General features: G+C 36.6%; 1 protein-coding gene across 1 annotated transcript; it reads right to left on the reverse strand.

Annotated features, from left to right (window-relative positions):
- Positions 1-288: 288 nt before the first annotated feature.
- Positions 289-18615, reverse strand: LOC129273624 (programmed cell death protein 4-like). Its single transcript, XM_054910689.2, has 10 exons — positions 18057-18615; positions 12843-12949; positions 7550-7663; positions 6692-6919; positions 6135-6232; positions 5527-5641; positions 4481-4588; positions 3033-3143; positions 2428-2567; positions 289-1510 (listed from the first exon to the last, which is right to left on the reverse strand). The coding sequence occupies exons 1-10, from the start codon at positions 18364-18366 to the stop codon at positions 1450-1452; spliced, it is 1392 nt and encodes a 463-aa protein (XP_054766664.1). The 5' UTR covers positions 18367-18615; the 3' UTR covers positions 289-1449.
- Between the last annotated feature and the right edge of the window lie 3082 nt (positions 18616-21697).

The following is a 21697-nucleotide window of genomic DNA, read 5'->3' on the forward strand; positions in this document are numbered from 1 at the left end:
ATTTAGGGACCAAAAATAGACTTGCAATTGATTGCAAGTTTCTTGCAACACCACATAAGAGGGGGTAACCAATGAGCAATTTGATACTTTAACAAGTTTTTTGTAATCCCTCCAAAGGCCATAACACAAACCATAGCGATTGATCGCATCGTTGATTTTTATGTTTAATTGCACATAATGACCAATTAGATTTAGCATAAAAATCAGCCCTGCAAAAGAGCACTGAGTTCTGTGTTACAGGGCCCCTGGCATCTGCAAACAACAAAACAAAAAACAGCTTTGAGAGAATTTTGAAAGACAGTACAGGCAACGTCTTTTTATTACAACCTCTCGCTGAAGCGAGACTACAAGAGATGTCCGAGACACCCAGTACAACTCCGGATAAAAGAGATCAATACAAAACAGTAAAACACTCACAAAGTTTTGTGGAAAAAAAAAAACAGCGCCTCTTTTGATATCTCTCCCTGTCCGTCGTGAAGACAAAAATTGTGATCACAAAAAAGAAGGCTGCTTCTTGAACAGTTGCATCTGAAACTTTAGTACATGTATTGCCTGTATATAGACAGTAGTATTAATGATAAATGAGTTTAAATGTATTAGTGATTTGATTACAAGTCATTAGCTATTAATCCGTCGGACCTGTCTATCTTTCTTTTCAAATATTCACATCACATAAAGTCATCTCCATAGATACGACTTTCAATTTCAGTTTGAATTGTTCATGAAATTAAAAAAAAGCAAATTGAAGAATAGCAATTCAGAACAACAGAAATGAGAGAGAAAAAAGATAGAAAAGATAAACTTATACTTTAAATGCGTTCCTACAACACAAAATATCTTTGGAATGAAAATTCATAATTACACTTTGAAAACTTGTAGACGAATTAAAAGTTCCTGTATTACAAACTACACCCGATTCGGGCTTAACATAGGAAGGCTGAAATGTTAAAAAACAGAAAAGTATGGGGCAAGTATCTACATAAGACGGATCAAATCAAAAGTGATTAGTAAGAGTTATACTGACCAGTCCACTACAACAAACAAAGGAAGAAGCATTAACAGCCCTGTCTTTCATGCTGCCAGGCATTTGAAAAAAATTGAATGAAACATTGATAATTAAGCACAACTCGGACCTCATTTGAAAAATAATCCTTTCTCTTTTTTTTTTCTTTACATATAATCAGTTTTGAACTGTCTTCTCAGCATATGATCCAGGATCCCTTTTTTTTTTTAAAACAAACTATAGTTATACTCTTTTTTTTTTCCTTTTTACAAGTCATTTGCACAACTATGTACAATATATTCCTGAGTGGCACCTTCACATTTAATGTAGTCCCTAACTTTGCTTACTTAGTTATTTTCTTTCTAGACCATGCGTTATTAGGATACTTAGTTACGGTTCGGTGGCCACACATTTTACAACTTGTCTTCAGGGTTATACCCTCTGTCTCACTTGCTCTCGTCCTTGACGCGTCCGCCATCGCCCTCTGAAACGAAACGCTTTCGGCCTCTGCAAGGAAGAAAATTGCATAATAGTTTTAGTATATTAATAAATTTAGTATATAACAAAATATTAAGAATTATATACAACACTGATATGGCAGTTCATACAATGATTCCAATTGTTGCACACAATCGGCTTATTCATGGTTCTCATGATCACATGCTTGAGCATACAAGGAATTCCTTCCTATCAAGTACCCAATTACTGCACCTGGGTATAGAGAGGCAAATATAGATTAATGCCTTGCCAAAGGGTGTGAGTACTGCAGTGGGATTTGAACCCCAGACCAGGTGGTTCAAGGTCCTGAGACTTGTCTACAGAGCTTCATCACCTATAATATACATTGTGTATCATCAAACGTTGTGATGACGACTCACTATACCAGGAAACAGAATTATCAACAACCACAAGGGAAACAACTGATATGGAGGTTGGCTAATTCAATGTCCTCATAATATCTTTATTCTTTATGATATTGCTTGCAAATGAATTGAAACCATCAAACCTGATGCCAAAGCATGATCATACGGTTATTTTCCTCCACTAAAAAAGAGATATTTCATATTCTCATATACCTGGGTATGCAATTATCACCAGCTAATAAATTCACAAATTGTACCGTATCTCTTCAAATATTTTCTACAATACCGTGCAAGGTGACGTATCATATACCCAATTATCGTCTATTGACTGGCGTATTCTCTATTAGAATCGTTTGGCACATATTCTTTATTCGTATATATACACTTACGTGTTCAATTTATGCATTCAACTTATAGATTGCTACCACCACAACTGGTATTCATGTTGAAGTCGAACAGATTTCAATGATCTCAAATGATTTTACTTAGGCAGATTCGTCTGTTTAAAACCCATGCCAGCTCCCACCCACAGCTCCCTCCAGGCTTGGTTTTATCTTTTACCTGCTTGGGGCCTTGTCCCTCATCTGCAGCGACATGAGTTTCTCTTTCACGCACAGGTCCCCAAAGTAGTCCATAATCTGGTATGCGAACGGCACGTCCAGAACCAAGTCGGGCAAGGCATCAAACACACGCTCAAAACCCTGGAAAAGAAATCAAGTGAAATGAATTTTTACAAATGTTTATTTAAGAACTGGTTTTCCTGATATTAAGTTATTCTACTGTATGTCGTAGGAAAAAGTGGTCCGCCCACAAGTGTCTCATGATAATGAAGGTGGCGGACAAGTTTAAAAGAAATGGACAAACTGCCCCACTGCAGCCTTTCGCAGCGGTCTCGAAGCAATGCAAATTACGAATTATCCTCATCTCTGCAGTGAAAAGGTAAATGGTAAATAGTGGTGATTTTTTTTACTGATTGCTAATCAAGCATGAATGCTTGTAAGCAAGCAACCAGAGGACTGACGTCTTTAAGGTCCTCTGCGAGGGACATGTTAATGAGTATTAATGCCTTACCAAAGGGCACTAGCGCATCAAGGGGGAAAGCGAACCCGGGCAACCGGAATCAGAAACCCCCACTCCACCGACTGAGCTATAAAAATAGAACTTACAGACACAAGTTGGTCGTAGGTGATGATGGTTGTTGAATACATTTCTTTGAGTAGGGCCACCATCATTTCTGTCGTCCTCTCTCCTCCTACCTCGAGAGCCATCACACAAGCCTGAAAAGAGAGAAAATTAAGAAAGATTAATAAAAGCAGTTGCGGTAAACACTGATTTCATGAGAAAGTCTGTAAAACCCAAGGTTGATTGTCACTATTCTCCGTACATCAAGACCTGGGGCCCGTAACACAAAGATTAGCAATGATCGTAAAACATTTTTCAACGATTGATTGCATAGATAACAATGTACAATCAATCGTAAAAATCAAGCGTACGATTAATCGCTAACCTTTGTGTTACGGAACCCTGGTACAGAAGGACCATCCCTTAATATTCTGACAAAAAAATTGGAAAGCATAGATTCATTATATAGAAGTGTCATTTCTGTTTTTTAAATAATAAAAATAATAATAATATAGGTATATTTACCCAGGGAAGCCACTTCAGTTCTGAAAACTGTTCTCCCAGCAGGCCCTGCTATTTTTATTATCCAGGATTAATAAATTTTAAGGACCACAATTCACAATGTGAATGCTGAGATTCTGAAGCATAACTTTTCTGAAATCACTGGCTTTGCAAATTTATCAACACAAAAACAATTATGAAATTTTGGACTGAATTTTTTTTGTACAGGACTTGTGAACTTGGTCCTATTTCAAGTTTGATTGATCCCTGGGACCAGAAGGAAGCTTCAAGAAAGGAAGTTTCCAATGACAGGAAACATGGAATCGAGGTCATCTTTTATAAAGCTGTACTATTACAACAATATTAATTACATAATAACAATAACTCAACAGAAGGAAAGTCGATATCCTGAACCATGTTTATAACAAAATGAACAGCAAAGGGGCATCATTTTTTTAATCACTCTGTGAAAATGATCTAGGCCTCAGTGTGTATAAACCATGCATGGTAAACAAACATGTACTAGTATCATTATCCCTACAGGCATGTAAATGAGACTTTTCAAACATTGACAATCCCAATGCCATTCTTCAAAATTTCAAGTTCTTCTGTATTGTCTCTAAGACTTAGAGCGCCAAATACAATTTCACATCAGAATTCAAGTACACCTGAGCACTCTTGGGAATTAATTACCCACATGCTTAGGTCACATCCAATGATCCAACTATGGATAATGTAAGAGTTTTCATAGGGTTTGGGGGACATGTATTCTACTATCATGAGTATTGCCAATATTTTGCACAGGCCCAAATGGATAAGTTTTGAGGCTGTGTGGACAAATCTCAATATTTGCTTTTCAATTTTCAAGTTTAAAAGTGGACTACCACATGTACGCAGGTGTGTCACAAAACCCATCTACTACACCTGGGTCAAGTGCAACACAATGCAGATCAATTTCTTGCTGAAGGAAATGACAGGGAACCGCCCTTACCTCATAGACCAGTTCATGGTGGAAGTGAGGAACTTCTAGTTCCTGCAGACATCGCACAGCCTCAGGAACCTCACCGCTGGAAAGGTACTCCTTCAGGAGCAACACCATCTACAAGGAAAATTTAAAATAAATAAATAATGATTATATACAAAATTGATATACCATTGACTCTCAAGGATCTGGCTAAAATATTCACATCCAAGGAACATAAAATAGTACATTGATGTTCATGATGTTCATGACAAAAATGAAGACAGGTACTCCTTTAATAGCAACACCACCTGCAAGGAAGATCGACTCTCAAGGATCTTGGCCCCCTCTTACAAAGAGTTACGATTGATCAAATTAATTGTATTGTTACTCTATGGAAGTCCATCAGTGTCATAATTTTTTCTACAGGAAGTTTAAATATTATCCTTTGTAAACAAAGAGAAGCACAGTGAATATTTAAGAAAACAATGAATGCATGAACATACATCATAGTTAGAAAATATTTTGAACAAACATGCATGTTGCTGGCAATCCATAGTTGTGATTGATCGGATCAATCGCAACTCTTTGTAAGACGGAGCCCTGGTTAAAAATAATCACATCAAATATTGGTTTTCTATCCCTTCCACCTGTATCATTCCTCATCAGTCATCAGTCATCACAATAGAATTAATAAAGGAAAAAAAAAGGTCACAACTTATGAAAGTTTTTGCTGCTAGCTAGCTTGGTGAGCAGTTAGACTATGTGCACCTGGTGAGTAAAGGAAGCACACAGAGGCTTGAGCTGCGTCCTGAGCATAATATGTGTATAGGAGTGGTGCAGAAAAATGTATAGTTCACTTTTTCCCTGGTAAAAATTAAGTATGTATGATGTCATCACAGAAAATGAACTGGGAAACACTTTTCTGAGTAAAAAAAATATATTTTCTCCTTGTGTACACTCTCAATGCAATAAATGAAAAAATTATAAAATACAAAAAAATAATCTGCTTTTATATAGCGCTTAATACATCGGAACGACGTCTCTAAAAGATGAAGAAAAATTGTAAGTGTTACCTTTTTAACGAGCATCTTGACTGGTCTGATTCCACCTCCTACTCCCCAGACGTTGTCCATACGGTGGATTCCATGATTCACACTCAGCAGAGTACAGGCTCGTTCCAACGCCATCCTAAAAAATAATCCGACAAAAAGGGGGCAATGAACTAAAAACACAGTACATCTCCTGCCATTGGACTGTGTACATTAGGATCGTCTTTAATACTCAATCCCGGGGGTGGGGGGAGTCAAATATATTGCTGTACACATCCGTGACCAAAAAAAACGTGTTAAAGGGGTGTTTTTTTCAGTTTTGGACGCGGGCTGTTTTACCCTTTATCTTCTGGACAAAATTCATTCATTCTTCTTACTTCTTAATTCATTCTTCTTAGAATACAGTTAATGAATTGCCTGCTGTGTTCACACTCTTTGTTATCCTTCAACTTGTCGACAAGATTAATAAATTCTCCTTACTTCTTAAATTAAAGTAAATTGAAGTAATTGCTCTGTATGTTTGCCTGCCATGTCCACACTCTGTGTTACCCTTTAACTATTCAACGAGATTAATTATTTTTTCTCATGTCTGAAATGTCAAGAGTGAAGTGAATGAATTACTCTATGCTTACCTGCCATGTTCACACTCTGTATTACCCTTCATCTCTTGAACAAAGACAGAGGGAAGGCAATCATCAGCGACGGCACGAGCCATGAACTGTCCCAGTACCTAGGGGAAGTGATAAGAAAGAATGGAGCTACATCAATCACACAACTATGACCATCACTACAATGGGCATTACTGCTATCCACATTACAAGTGGTTAAGTATGCAATTTTCCTATGAAATCTGTAGATTGTTCCCCAAAAAATGTGTAAGTGGCAAGCCCGCCTGACCCTCGAAAAAATCACCAACCAACCCTAATTTTCATCAATCTTTCTACCTTTTTTCTTCTTAAAGTTATTAAAACCAACAAATTGCATCGTGAAATAGTGTCTGTATTTTGAGGAATTGGCACATTTGCCTGACCAACCCTCGATCTCCATTTCAAAATAGATAGCACATGCCTGACAAAGTTTCAGCTTGTAGTTTTGAAAGCAGTTTACCCAGTGTAACTTTATTTATCTGACTTGATAGTATCAAGTTTTTCTTGTATAGTATAATGTTCTTAAGCAAAGCCATTCCTACCGATGGTGCATCTGGGGTGTCAAGGGTCAGTTCGGGGAGGTCATCAATGAGCTTCTTAAAGGCAGCCATCAGGGTGTTGTCCGTGATGACCCCCTTGTGGCAAAGGTCAGAGATGAGACGAGAGGTCAGTTCCCTCTGCGTGGCCTTCTTCTCAAGGGCCAGGGTGACGGCCAAGGCGGGAACCTTCACACAAATCGTCTCCGCAATGTTCAAATCCTCCAGGCAACACTGTAAAAGAGAATTAGGAATGGATTATTTGGGAAGTGTTTCATCAGTCAAATAGGTCATTTTCAAATTTGCTCTGAGCCAATCAGATGCCATGATTTTGATAGCTTACAACCATAATCAGTGAAAAGCATGAAACAGTCTCTAGATTACCTTCAGTACAGACATGGAATAGGTAGTGACCCGTGGTTTAACTGTCTGATGTGTCTAAAAGAGTCTTGGTCGAGAACACCTAGGGAACAGTTCATGAAGTTTTCTCAGTGATTTACACAGACTACTTTGCTCTCAGCCAATCAGATGCAAGGATTTCCAGTAGCTTATAACATCTGTCGGAAAAAAACCACTGACAAAAATCTTCATGAAATGCTCCACTGACAAGCTTGGCACAAATATCACAGCTATTACTCATATTTGTTGAGGCTTTCTAAAAAAAGAAAAGAGCTTCCTAAAGAGTTTATGCTGCAAACTACATGCAGATGCAGTGTACATCTTATATATTGTGTCTCATGGGTGTAGGAGATGAAAGATGGTTGAGTCCTGCTTTTATGAAAGTAACTCTTTTTTTAGAATGACGTCAACTGAAAACCCTTGCTGCTTCTTGTATTTGAAGCAAGAGGCATGAATAATACTCACAGCCACTTCGTCGCTATCGCCATGTTCAAAGTACTCCTGGAAGATAGGCTCAATCATATCGATGACCTCCTCATCGGTGAGAACAGGGATGACAGTCTTCACTGTGTAATCGTCCTGTATGGGAAATTAAAGGATTTAAGACTTTACTATTAAATATTCATACATTATGTAGGTGGCAGAAATTCTCTCAGTATCTTCCAGTGGAAATCCTATAACAGCTGTATAATGACACCACCCCTCAGGGTTATAATCATTCTTTATCTTCCATAACACCCCCCCCCCTCTCTCTCTTTCTCTGAATATAACCTTTGTACTTGCACACTAACAAGTAACATGTATTTCCTAGAAATACATTTCAACACCAGACAATTCTAGGAAATGAGAGATTTAGGTGAGGCATGTCATTTAATTAATCATTCGAGCATGAAGTTCAACCAACACCATCTGTTCACATCCACCTAACAGCTCATAATGACTCAAATATGTAGAATGCCTTCAATAATCGCTTTCAAGGTCCCACGCACATTGGACAACAAATGATGATTCGCATCAACTGAGTACAAGGTACACACATGTACAAGACACAATATACATGAAGATGCAATCACCAGGAGTATGACCTTTAGAACACCTTCCTTACATGTTTATAATCTTCTCTTTTTTCTTTAATTAAATCATCTGCTCAGACTTTCACCAAGATAATTCCTCCTTTTCTTGGCCATCGCAAATCCCGAGCTCTGGGCGGTCTTTCCCTTTGAGCACCCAACCCTGGCTACAGAAATTTGGTAGTTTGCCAAATTTCATGTCCTGGAAGATCAAACCTAAAAACCTCCAAAATGGTTAGGCGGACCATGGACCCTACATGGGCGGACGGTATGTAAGACTAGCACACTACACACTAGATGCGCCTGATCCAACTGGGTTTTCATTTTCCAAAACAGCATGGAGTCTGGCAAGATCAAGTACGCTCAAAATGTTTTCAATGCAGCCTTATCGCATTTCTCAGAACACGGTGGATTGGAAATCAAAATCCAATTCGCAATATGTTCAACATCATTGGTCTGGTGAACAGGGGGAGCATTTCATGATAAGCATTGACAGTAATTTTCATTGACTAATTTGCTCTTAGCCAATCAGATGCAAGGATTTCTAGTAGCTTATAACATCTCCCTCTGAAAATCACTGACAAAGTCTTCATGAAACATTCCCCAACCGAGAGCAATTTCTTTGAAACTGCATGAGATTCTTTCGGAGTGCATGAAATCTAATCTCATGTAGCGAATAAGCATTTAACATGCAGACATGCAAGCCTTCTACAACAAAAAAAGAGGTATTCTTATTTGGAAAAAAAAGTATTTTTTTACAAAAAGAGTATTTTTTAAAATTTGGCTCAACATAAAAATCGCTAGCCTGTTGTAGTGAGATCTGTTACGCGCTGTGTATAATACATACTTCATGATCAGAAATTTAAAAAAAGTAACAAATCATACAAAAAAAGTATTGGCGTATTCATAGCAAAAAAAAGGAGGAACAAATACTCTAAAAAGGGAACGGTTGGCACGTCTGAACACGTACATACTGTATTAACATACAAGTGCATATTTAGAAAAGACCCAAGATTAGAGCATATGGAAGGGCATTTAATCTACATGTACATGCAGGCCTAAATGTACCTATAGGAGATGATCTCACTAAAGTAGATCAGGCTTGGTGGTAATGAGATAATTTGGCTTGACATTTCCAGGAACAGATCCCGATGAACAGCATGACTCAACTGAATAATCTACTATCAAATGCCTTCTTTTTCTGAATATCAATTCATTGCAAAAAGGGTTCACTGCCCAACAAGAACAGCCAACATGCAAGAATCACTAATAATGTACAGATAAATGGCAACAACTAAAGTAGAATCCTGTTGTCTTTTTTTCATTCTGCCTGGAAATACCCAACGATCAGTATATTATGGAATGGATGCATCGAGGCATGAAATGTTGTTTTATGGGCTATCCCTGGATCAGGCAGTCTGTTGTGTTCCCAGGGGAATTCCGACAGTATTTGCACACCCAGAACAATCAACAGGGCGTGTGTTTATTTAGCACAAGCTGTATCTTGTTTATGATCAAATTTATTACTGCAACGATGATTCATTTGGAGACAGAATCACTTATCTATATTAAATGGTATATAACAGAAATTCATAATATTTGGCTCTGGTATTTCACAGATGTTGATGAATTACAATGAAATTTTCAATGAATCAATGAAATTCTAAATTGACTTTCTACGGCACCTGTTTTATAATTTACCAACAAAAAAACATTTGGGGTATGATAGCTCATACATGTAGTGTACACCTATTTTCAAATTTGTTGTTCTTTTTTTTTTTCTTTTTTTTTTTTCCCCAAGCAAATTCCGTGTATAAACCACAGCCAATATCACACTCCATCAGAGGCTATACAAATAAATGCTAGGGACCAAACAAGGTAAAACATGTTCCATTCTTTTAAGGTTCATTGGTGGTGAACTGCCAAGTCATTAGTTAGGCATGCTTTTCAAAATGAAATTGAAGTTGGGACTCCAATCCACGCTGTATTGCATCACCATCTGTGCCAAGTACGCACTACTGACCAGCCAGACCGAAGAATTTGAGCTATTAACGCATATGGCCGAGACTGCATTGTGGTAAGGGGGTGGATGGGTCAAATTAAGTTCACCAAGTTCACAGAGGCCAGACTCCCCCTGATTCTAGCCTGCAAGAACAGACTCAAACTTGACATTTTAACAAATTATACCATGTCTAGAGTGAAGACTAGACCTCATTAAAACTCACTGTAGACCTACAAATGAGTTAATCTAGTCTCATGACTTCAGACTCTACATTATGTAAGATACACTGCATGTAAACCAAAGGTCTGTGCCTGCAGACTACCCTGATTCCACGGCTGGGAGCATTTCACGAAACAAACTTAAAGTCAGAGATTTTTAAGGACTATTAAGCAAGCTAATGATATCATATTCTTGCTTCTGATTTGCTGAGAGCAAATTTGTCAGTGAATGACCCCCCCCCCCCTTCAACTGCAAATAAACAATTTCACCAAGCAGAGAAATACTGATAAGAAATTATGTTTCTGTGAGTTTCCTAACATCTAATTTATCTCCTTATCACAATGTCAACAAACATTGACAGATTGTATATTCTCAGAGCATCCCCTACATGTAGCTGGATGATCTTTGTACTTGTTTTGAATGCCAATTAATATTTCAGAATAAATTCATTCTAAAACATATTTGCCTTGCCTTTTTTTCTTATTAACTTAACTTATACATTATGTACCTATTTCGAATCATTCCAATCTTGTAAATATGTAATCATGTTGATTTATTTCAATAAAACATACCAAAAAAAAGTTTTTAAAAAATCAATAAATAAATGTATTATATGTATAATAAAATAATTAGGCCCTACAAGTATAGGGAGAGTTGTATAAATAAGGCCGTTTTTAGCTCACTGCTCAAGAATGGTAGGGTCAAATGGATAGAGAATGTCTCACAGCCCAGTGCACAGGGCCAGGAGGAGCACAAACCCAGGACTACAGGAGCACCTCAAAATCAAAATTTTGAATTTAGCATTGCCACTTTAGAGAGGCAAGTAATGTACCTACCCAGTAATGTGAATTAACTTACATGTAGTTTTAACTTGTGTAAGGTATTATTGTGCATGCCAGGTGGGTTTTTCATAAAGCTGTTCGTAGTTAAGAACGACTGGTGATCCTTTTATGTGGTAAATGGTATGCACCAAAATGTTCATTGGCGATGGTTTAGCGCGTAAGGTCCAACAGTCATTCTTAAAGTCGCTCTTAACTTACGAACAGCTTTATGAAACACCCACCAGGACTGTAGTAAATTTCACCACTTTCCCTCCTTTTTTTCTGACTGGATGCCTATGGACTCAACATGTCTGATGGGGCAAATGAGGCCACCAGGATTAATACATAATTAACAGTATTGTTATATCTGTTAAAACTTCAAAATGCAGTGTAGACATCACCACACTTGATCATATATATATAATGTATCCACCACTAATAAAACACGTACTGTAGATACACAATAATATAACATTTGGGTTGGATTCCCCTTTAATAGAATAGAACACACAGTTCTATAAAGTTGAAAGGGTTTTCCCTTCAGTCGCATAGAGTTCTCTGGTCTAAAGATGCTTGATTTTTAAAGGCAAAATATCACAAATTTTCCTTTCCTGATTACATACAGGTGTATATACTTTTATCATAATTTTGCTTTTGTGATGGGATTACTGGGGCTCAGCAGTAGTAGTGCCCGTAACATACAAAGCTAACAACTGATCATGAAATTTTTATGATTGATTATTGTGTATTATCAATTGTAAAAGTCAGCACCATGATCAATCACTAATACCTTGGTCACATTTGTTCTACGGCGGCTCTACGGCGGCCATACGGCGAGTCGAAAACAGTCGTTTTATTCATTTTTATTCAAACCACCTCTATGTAGCTGGTACAAAAACATGTTAAAACGGCTGTTTTCGACTCGCCGTACGGCCGCCGTAGAACAAATGTGACCAAGGTATAAGCTTCATACTACACAGGGCCGAGGAAGGCTGAATTGAGTTTCTGAATCAGCAAAATTGGCCACTTTCCTACAAGAGTATTACAGCATATATGGGAAGATATTACAAAAGGGCACAAAAACCATCCAAAGCCAGTGAATCCACATCCAAGGCCTTCGATTATATGGTAATAATGCTTCTCTAATTATACATGTCTGAACATGTATGACTTGCTTCATGGACTTCTTGAAGAATAGCAGGAAGCTAATAAATTTGTGTGATTTGCTTGACTGCCGGCAAGTTATATTAGCTGGCATACATCACAAATACATGCATTTTCTGGTTAAGCTTTCATCAAATACATATCCCCCTTTTCATAATGAACTGTGAGAACGAAAATTCACACTAATCAGGCTAATTCAATTAGTCATTATTCATGAATAATAAAACCCCATTTTTGGACAAGAAAATAAAGCATAGCATTTGTGAACATTTCTTATATCATAAAAGATAACAAGAATCAGCTGGATGAACAATTCAATTACAGTAAATTATGGCTACATTTGCATCTGATACATGACGTGGAAAGGACGTTATCTTGAATTAAAAAAAACATTTGATGCCTGAAACTTTAGGATAATATTAAAAGCATGTTTTTTATTATCAAATAAATTTATAGTACAGGAATGACATACAGTACGGTACCTGATTCTCAGAGTCATAGTTAGGGTCATGGATATCCACGCATTCAGCATCATTATCATCATAAATCTGACCCATCTTTCCCCATGTTCCTTTTCCTCCAGCTCCTCCTAAATAAAAAATGAAAATATGTCAAAAAATAAGTTGAAGATGCAAAACAACTGTAACAATTGTCACGCTTTTTGTCATTCACACTTCAATTTCAATCATGTCACAGAATCTTTGAGTGATTCAATAGACTTGAAACCATTGAAGCGTTTATATAAACTTTGAAACTCTTAAAACTTTTACTCTAGGAAAAATAAAATTTTTAACTTCCCTCCTCCAACAGGGGATAAATTGCTTGTTGCCCTGGTCTATTTGATACAGCATGCCTACAGTGTTGTGGAACAGTACAACACTTTCACCTTTTTTTTTTCTTATAGGCAATGGGACATTTCCCAAATGTTCATTTTTGCTCCATGAGGTTAATTTAGACTGCGATTTAGTGGGAAGAAAACGTGTTCAATTGAAGAAAATTCAGAAAATTGTAAATGTAAGTCAATTTTTTATTTTACACATAAGTATGTATGATTGGCTCGCGACTGAGTTAGCTTTTGTTACAATATTAAGATTAGAAGTTTAGAACCACTTTAATTCAGCTTATACCGGATGTACATGTATAATAAGTGATTGTAATACTGTCCAGCCTTTTATTACTTAATGCACATTTAATATCGTTATACTGTATCTACTGGAAAAATACAGTTGTTCCTGCAGTCAAGTTTCCAGGTCTATTTTCAAGTTGAATATTGCATAATGCAGGGCCTGACCTTTACTTTTTTCTTAGGGAGCCAGCCGGGCTCCTCAAGCACTTTTTTAGGGAGCCCGCATGGGTTTTAAGGAGCCCAAGTTTATCACTTTTTTTTGCATAATACTGGTCATTACCTATTAAAATATTAAATCACACCATCACGATACGTTTTTGTTTAATAATCATCAGCACCAGTTGTATTTATTCAGGGTAAATCAGATTTTGACACCCCAACACACTTAGACACCGGTCACAAACACGTAAGTCAATGACTTTTTTTTAAAATTTTTAATGCCCCCCCCCCTAAAAAAAAAGAATTAAATTAAAAAAAGGAAATAAATTAAATACATAAACAAAATTGATTTTTTTTTCATGCTGAATCATGGATGTGGGTTGGTGTGTGTTTGTGTGGGTGTGACTGTGCGGTGGACTTGGATATACATGTATATGTTAAAGAAATTAATTCATCATCTAATTTCTACTCCAAATATTGTGTTTATATCAGTACAAAAACCACACAGGCTAAGTATGTCACATGTAGGCACATGTTACATGTACATGAATGTACCCTAACTTTTCCTGCAGTTCTTTGAAAACGCAGATCTCCACGAAAATTGCATTCTTCTATGGGGAGTCTAAATTCGGTGAAAAAGTATTCATCAATAACTTAAATATATATCACAATGAAGAAACCATCCAACTTTATTGGTAGTTTAAAAAAAAAAACCTGAAATGTAAACTCTATCTGAAACAGAAAATCACCATCATTGAGGCCTTTACTGACCGAATTGTCCCCCAGAGCTCAGGCAGAGAGAGAGAGCTGCGACTTGCACAAGTGTCAGTGCGTGCGTGAGTAAAATCCGGCGGCCTCCTAAAATCAGATGTTGCCATGTTTGATGATTTACTGTCTGATATTTACCCCCTCCCTTGAAAAAATGAAACAAATGATTTTTCAGTAATAATTCACTACCGAGGTAAGTTATTTTGGATGTTAATAGGCGCCCTTTTGACAAGCAGAGCCGAAGTCTACATGACACAGAATCGTGATATCCCTAGGGGAAATGTGTGCATTGGAAATTACACACGGCGTAAATGATAATGGACCCCTGGCCCTGTACGTACATGCAACTGTTTCTCGCACCGGTGTAGCCCGATTCTTTTTTCCATAGGTACCATGTGTGTGGAAAAACGTGGTACAGAAAAAAACACGCAGCTAAGCAATTTGAAACTCGCTATTTTCGCTATTTTCAAGGTTTTTTATGATTTTGAAAACATAATTTAGACTTATAAAGCGTGGATTAGTGTGCTAGTAAGAAATTGCTTTTTTGGTGGCTGGTACTAGAAAATCTTAGGGAGCCCATCGGGCTTTTTCAAATACTTTCTAAGGAGCCCGCAGAGGTTTTAGGGAGCCTTTTGCCACCGGGCTCCCGCTAAAATCGAGCCCTGTAATGCATTGATCAGAAAATAATTTCAATACCCTTAAAATTTTACATTGTTCCAAAGGGAATTTGAAATTTAGAAAGATTATTGAAAAGGGGCCAGCAAGGGATAACACATTTTCAAAACCTTATTTTCTCAAAACAACAAAATATGGTCAAAATAGCTGATCAGTGTCGGTGATTTGGTGAATTTTCTAACTTTTCCCAAACAAAAGAAACAGTTGGTACCAGTATTAATACAATACCATTTTCAACTGACCAAAATATTTCACATGCGAAGAGGGGTGCGATCGGAAGCTGACAACGGTCAACGTTAATAAGAAAACTGATCTCAACAAAAATTTTAGGACATCTTTTTTATTTGTATGATGGTGGTCCCCAAGTTTGCGCACCTAAAAAAACAGTTTGAAAGATTAAACATGAATATCTTTTTATTTCACAAAATCTTTCAGTTACTTGGTACTTGGTATGATGTTCATCCAAGAAGAGTTTTATCTGGAGTTAATAATGTTCCTTTTATTATGAGTAAGTGTACCAAAAATCTCATAAAAAGTGAAAGGAATATAGGATTTTCTTGGAAAAAACCTCGGGCAGTCATTTTCAAATTGAAAAAATAGTACCCCATGTCTGCGCACCCAATCACTTTGCACACGATTCAGGGATTTTGATGAGAAAGGCTGCATTTTGAGGCCATCACAATTCACATAAAATGCCCAAAATTCATTATTTTTCCACCATTTTTAGTCCGATTTTTAAGTCTGTGTTCGTTGCGTATCTTCTTTTACTAGAATAGTGCAGATACATACATGTACGCGTGTGAGCTGACAAGGGGGACTGCTCAGACGCGAGGGAACTTGCCATGGTGGAAGTGTTCAGGAATCCAATCCACTGTTGAGGTTTTTCAATAGAAGTAATTTACAACGCCATTATGACTGTCATGACTGTGCTGACAAAGATCTTTCTAACGTTAAATCTAACTAAGTTAGGCCAGGGGCCGATTGTACGAAAGGGTCTTTCCAAGCAAGCCTTGAAATAAGCGGGCGCTGAGCGCAAATTCGCGCTCATAAAGCCATCAATTGCGCCCATAAAGCCCCAAAATCATCAAAATTTTGACGACCAGGCGCAAATATTTTCCAGGTAATTGCGCCCGCCGTGAGTGAGCAGTGAAGCCATATCATACATGTAATTTAAATATCTGAAAAGCCAAAATCAAGTAACTTTCAATTTACGATAAGCAGTTTCAAATTGCCAAGTGTGTCTTTTTTTCTGTACTATAAAAAGTGAGCTACGTCCGTCTTTTTTTCTTCTGTAATACATGTCCGCGCGTGCTTCCGGTAGCGGTAACCGGTTTTCCATACTTAACCATGTGCAATTTCTAATGCACACATTTCCAGTTGGGATATCACAATTCTGCGATATAGTAATTCGAATTGCACAGGAGATAAATCCCTGTTCACAGCACATATGATGTGCGAGTCTTTTATCCTCACAGTCGTCGACTTAGCTTATAGTTGTGAATTATAGTTTTTTAATTTCTTTCTTGGAGAGGGGTAAATATCAGACAATAAATCATCAAACAAGGCTCCATCTAAAAAAAAAATAGGACGCCGTGCACTTTAGTGTGGTTGTTAGCTAGCCAGTTTGAGCTCATGTTCTCTGCCAGAGCTCTGGGTGAGAAGAACTATCAATAATGGCCTAAGTGATGGTGATTTTCCGTTTCAGATAGAGTTTAGATTTCATGTTAATTTTTGAAAACTGTCAAAAAACTTAATGATATCTTCATTGTGATGAATATTTAAGTTATTAATGAATACATTTTCACCAAATTTAGACTCTCCCAGAATGAAAGGCATTTTCTGTGGAGATCTGCGTTTTCAAATAACTTGTGAAAAACTTAAGGTACATGAACCTACAATACATGTACATAGCCCGTGGCTATGTGCTGGAATTTGAATAGACAAGTTAGATATTGATTTCATTTCTTTAACATAATTTAAATGCAATCCAAGTGCACCTCACAGTCATAATCACACACAAACACTCACCCACACCTGTGATTCTAACCATGAAAAAAAAACCTTAAAAATTATTTATTTTTTTCTAAATTTATTATTATTTGATCAAAATTCTCTCTTTCTCCATCTCTCTCTCTTTTTTTATCTTTTATTTTATTTATTTAGATTTTATTTTTTTGGGGGGGTTCATTGTTCATTAAAGATGAAAAATAAATAAGCCCATGTGTGTGTGGTTGTAAAGGGGATGTGGAGTGAGGGTGTCAAAACACACTTAAAAATTTAAATCTGATTTCTTAAATACGTTTGAATAAGCCTAATAGTACTTAGCATGCTATTTTTGTACTAATTAAAAAATTGCAGGATCTGCGCTTACTATAAACAAATTTGTGGTGTGGTTCACCGTTATATATATATTTTTTTAATTTTTTAATTTCCCCCGGTTCCAGAAAATTGCCCCCGGTTCCTGTAATAAGCCTGTGAGCCGGGGGCAATTTTTATTGAAAAATTGCCCCTGGTCTGCAGCTGCTTATTTCAAGTTCAAGGCTTGTTTCCAAGGACCATGAGGACCGTCTTTCGTGTCGCCCATCTTTTATGATGTGCTATAACTTATAAGCGGGGTGTGCGTGTTTCTGAAATTCATGATAAAAAATAAATAAATGTCGTTAGCTTGCTTTTAAATGAAATTTTATACAATTTCATGAGATATCACATCATTTTATAAACAAATATTTTGTTTATTTTAACGGATGAATAAAATATGTTTGCAGATAATTTATTTGATATGCGTTTCACATGGCGCATCATAAAAATTGGGCGACACGAAAGACGGTCCTTGCAAAGACCCTTTCGTGCAATCGGCCCCTGGCCTAGGTTCTTTTATTAAGAGTAAGACTAACAAAATTAAAACATCATTGACATTGTAACAAACATGACAAATGCAAGAATAAACAAATTTGAATTATTTTCATACCCTTCTTTGGCAAACCTCTGCCTTTCCCCGAGCGGGATTTTCTGTCACGTCTATCTTTGGAGTTCCCGAGGACGGCTGAGTTGGCATCGGGCAGTGATAAAGCGACCACCGGGTACTCCTTCGATGGACTTCTTTTCAGCCTCCGCTTGGCCTTTTTGGTGATTCTGCCCTCGATTCCGGTGTCAGAAGCGAGAACGGTGCCGTTGGTCATGGCCCCTGGATTGTTATTGCTGTCCCCTTCACTGTCGCTAAAGTCTCCATTTTCCTGCACGAGGTTCGCGACTTGCGAAGGAACATGCTCAACTTCCATGACTCCGTTCGTGGTGCAGAATCACCGACTTCTAACCAAATTCACTCCAATGTTGCCGTCTGCTTGTCCCGCATCCAAATCCAAAACAAAGAAATTGAAAGAAAGGTGTTTAAATGTGTTAAATTGTCGTTTTTTGTTGATAAATGTGTATGTGCGTACCTTCACAAATTGTAAACAATGACCGAGTTGTTTTGGTTTTATTTTGCACACGCCATATCCCTGGATATATCACGTGGTTTCAAATTCTGTCATTTGATTGGCTGGGGAAAAGGGGAAAATATACCGACCAATCAATAGCCCGTACCTGGATGGAGTTATTAGTGAAAATAAATGAATTGTACAGGGTCTAGCAGGCTATGCACTGCTGCAAAATATGATATTCTTCTCATGTTTTTTCTGCTTATTACAGAGGATTTTATGATTTTTTTTTTCTTTCTGTATGGTTGAAGGAAAACACATCAGAAAGGTCATATTAATTTCCGTTTGTGGCGTTGTAAATTACTTCTATTGAAAAACCTCAACTTATCTTTTTTGTATTTATGTTGAACCTCAACTTATATTTCAAGAATAGACATAAGCATCACACTTAGAACCATTAATAAAGTCAGAAAAAAGGCATTCTAGATTTAAAAATCTGGATAATATCCTAAGGTTTTTAGTTTGACATCCAGGCCTGAATAAACTTCATGTATACAAGATAGACCTGGAAACTTGACTGCAGGAACAACTGTATTTTTCCAGTAGATGCGATATAAAGGTATGATCAAACTGTTTGTTGTGATCTCTTTTTAAAATTTTAAGGAGCATCAATGAGACAAGAGAAAGTTCAACATGCAATAAGAAACTTTATTAACAGTCAATTCGACAGAAGGCCTATTCTGGAATTGTAAAATAGGCCGCGCATTGATCTGAAACTTTTATCACCAAGCTCTTGGGTGCACACCTATCAATATTCTTGCTCCATGCATACTCAACACAAATTATCTACTACAAGGGGTTAGAGGTAACGAACAAAAGGTAATTATTCCCGTAATTATTGGGAAGGCGAAGTCGGTTCTTTTTTCTGATTAGGGGTTCTCTGAAACTATTAACAATTAGGGTTTTACTGAGATTAAGTTTCTTAGAAGGGGATCTAGACATCAAAGGAATAGCTATAGGCTACATTAAAGGGATGGTCCGGGCTGAAACTCTGAGAGTATTTATAGCTTGATAAATAGAGTAGAATTCACTAAGCAAAATGCCGAAAATTTCATCAAAATCGGATAGCAAATAACAAAGTTATTGAATTTTAAAGTTAAGCAATATTTTGTGAAAACAGTCGGCATGAATATTCATTAGGTGGGCTGATGATGTCACATCCCTACTTGTTCTTTTGTATTTTATTATATGAAATTAGGTTTATTCAATTTTTCCCTCCAAGAACTAGAAAAATTGGATTGACAACTGATTTAGTGTATTAGATATTTATTGCTGCAACTTATTTCATTATTAGGGAGACATTTTATTCACACAAGTATGAAATAATGAAAAAAAAAATGATTTCATGTAATAACATAAGAAAACGGAAAGTGGAGATGTGATATTATCAGCCCACCTAATGAATATTCATGACGACTGTTTTCACAAAATATTGCTAAACTTTAAACTTGAATAACTTTATTATTTGTTATCCGATTTTGATGAAATTTTCGGCACTTTGCTCAGTGAATTCTACTCTATGTATTAAGATATATATATTATCAGCCCGGACCATCCCTTTAAAGGGAATCGAAGTTCAGGTCAGGTGGCACCCTGGCTTAGCTGAAGAAAAGATTGCTGTAAAAATAGCATAACAAAAAAAAAATAAAAACTATACAAAATAATGTTTTAGGGAAATCTATCAAAGTGAAGAAAGCTATTAGAATTATTTGTGACTTCATAAACAAGTATAGTTGCCGCATAATGTAACATAAATTTCAAATTTGTAGAAGCGAGTGTGAATTTTGTTCGTTGATATACTACATGCAGGTACAAAAAAAAATTTATTATAAAGAAACTGAATTTACATTGGTTTTTGTTTTTATATATATCTTCTATTATATACAGAAAATTAGTATAAAAATATAATGATAAGAAGTGAAAAATATGATCATTGTCCCATTCTCTCATACGTCAAATCTTTCTCCCAAATAGTTTATGTCAAATTAAGGCAAAGTACAAATTGTTATTAAAGAAGCACGCTGTTATGATTAATCAAAATTACACTTATGTAAATTTAAACTTATTTAATTAGCAATCCAAATCGTAAAATCATAAACACTATTAGAACCGTGTTCTTGAACAAGTAATTCAACACAATAATTAATGTGCCGTGAACATAATCAGAGTTGTCATCTATAATGATATTATGTAATAAATGTCAAAGAGTTGCAATCCAAGAATATTGCGTGAATACCGTAAAGCTCACGTAGACCTCAGATCTATTGCGTAAAAAGGGAAAATAATCAACAAAAATGAAGTGTACAATATCATGGCAGTGTGCCAAACTACACACACACACAAAAGCATTGCATTTGAGATGCCAAATAATGTTAGTTTTGGTTGACATGAAAGCAAGCAGGTGTGCTCTCGGTATGACATGTGTTTCTATGATAAAAAGGTTATAATTATCATATTTCAAATCATGAAGCACTGTAACTCACCAACAACCCTGTAACTCACCATGCAACAACCCCGGCAACAACCTGACCCAAAATCACAGTCTCCTGATCTAACCTAATCAAATTCTATTAAAAAAAATAATAACATCAATATTTTCACTGATGCCTCTCACACCTTTTCTTTTCTTTTCTTTTTCTTTTTTCTTTTTTTTTAGATAGAAATTTTGCACCATACGCCAATGTCAGACCCTCTTAAATTTTAGACTACCGGTATGCTCTGAATTTCCTTTCATACGTATGCTGACAAAATATGTTCAATAATATTGTTGCTGAATTTCTTTTTAAGATGGCGCTATTCAAAAATATCGAAAGATGGGTATGTACATCTCCAGACCACCAACGATTGTATTTCTGTCCTGTAGCACAAAGACTTATTTCTATACTGACATTTCGTTTGTCGATTTGGGGTATAGGTTTCGCCAGAGGTTTCGTTGGTGTGATTGTACCATAATAGTAAAACTTAAAGAAAAAACCCTGTCAGTTCCGTTTCATTGATCATTACAAGACTGGTTTAAAATGTAAGAAAAGGCTGCACTGCATCAGTTGTAAAATCTTTCTGTTTACAAAAATCACCCCGGGAAATAACCCAACCCTCTTTTGTGTCAAGTTTATTGGGTTAAGATTCCAACAAC

This window comes from Lytechinus pictus, chromosome 12 (assembly GCF_037042905.1).
Source record: "Lytechinus pictus isolate F3 Inbred chromosome 12, Lp3.0, whole genome shotgun sequence".
NCBI lineage: Eukaryota > Metazoa > Echinodermata > Echinoidea > Temnopleuroida > Toxopneustidae > Lytechinus > Lytechinus pictus.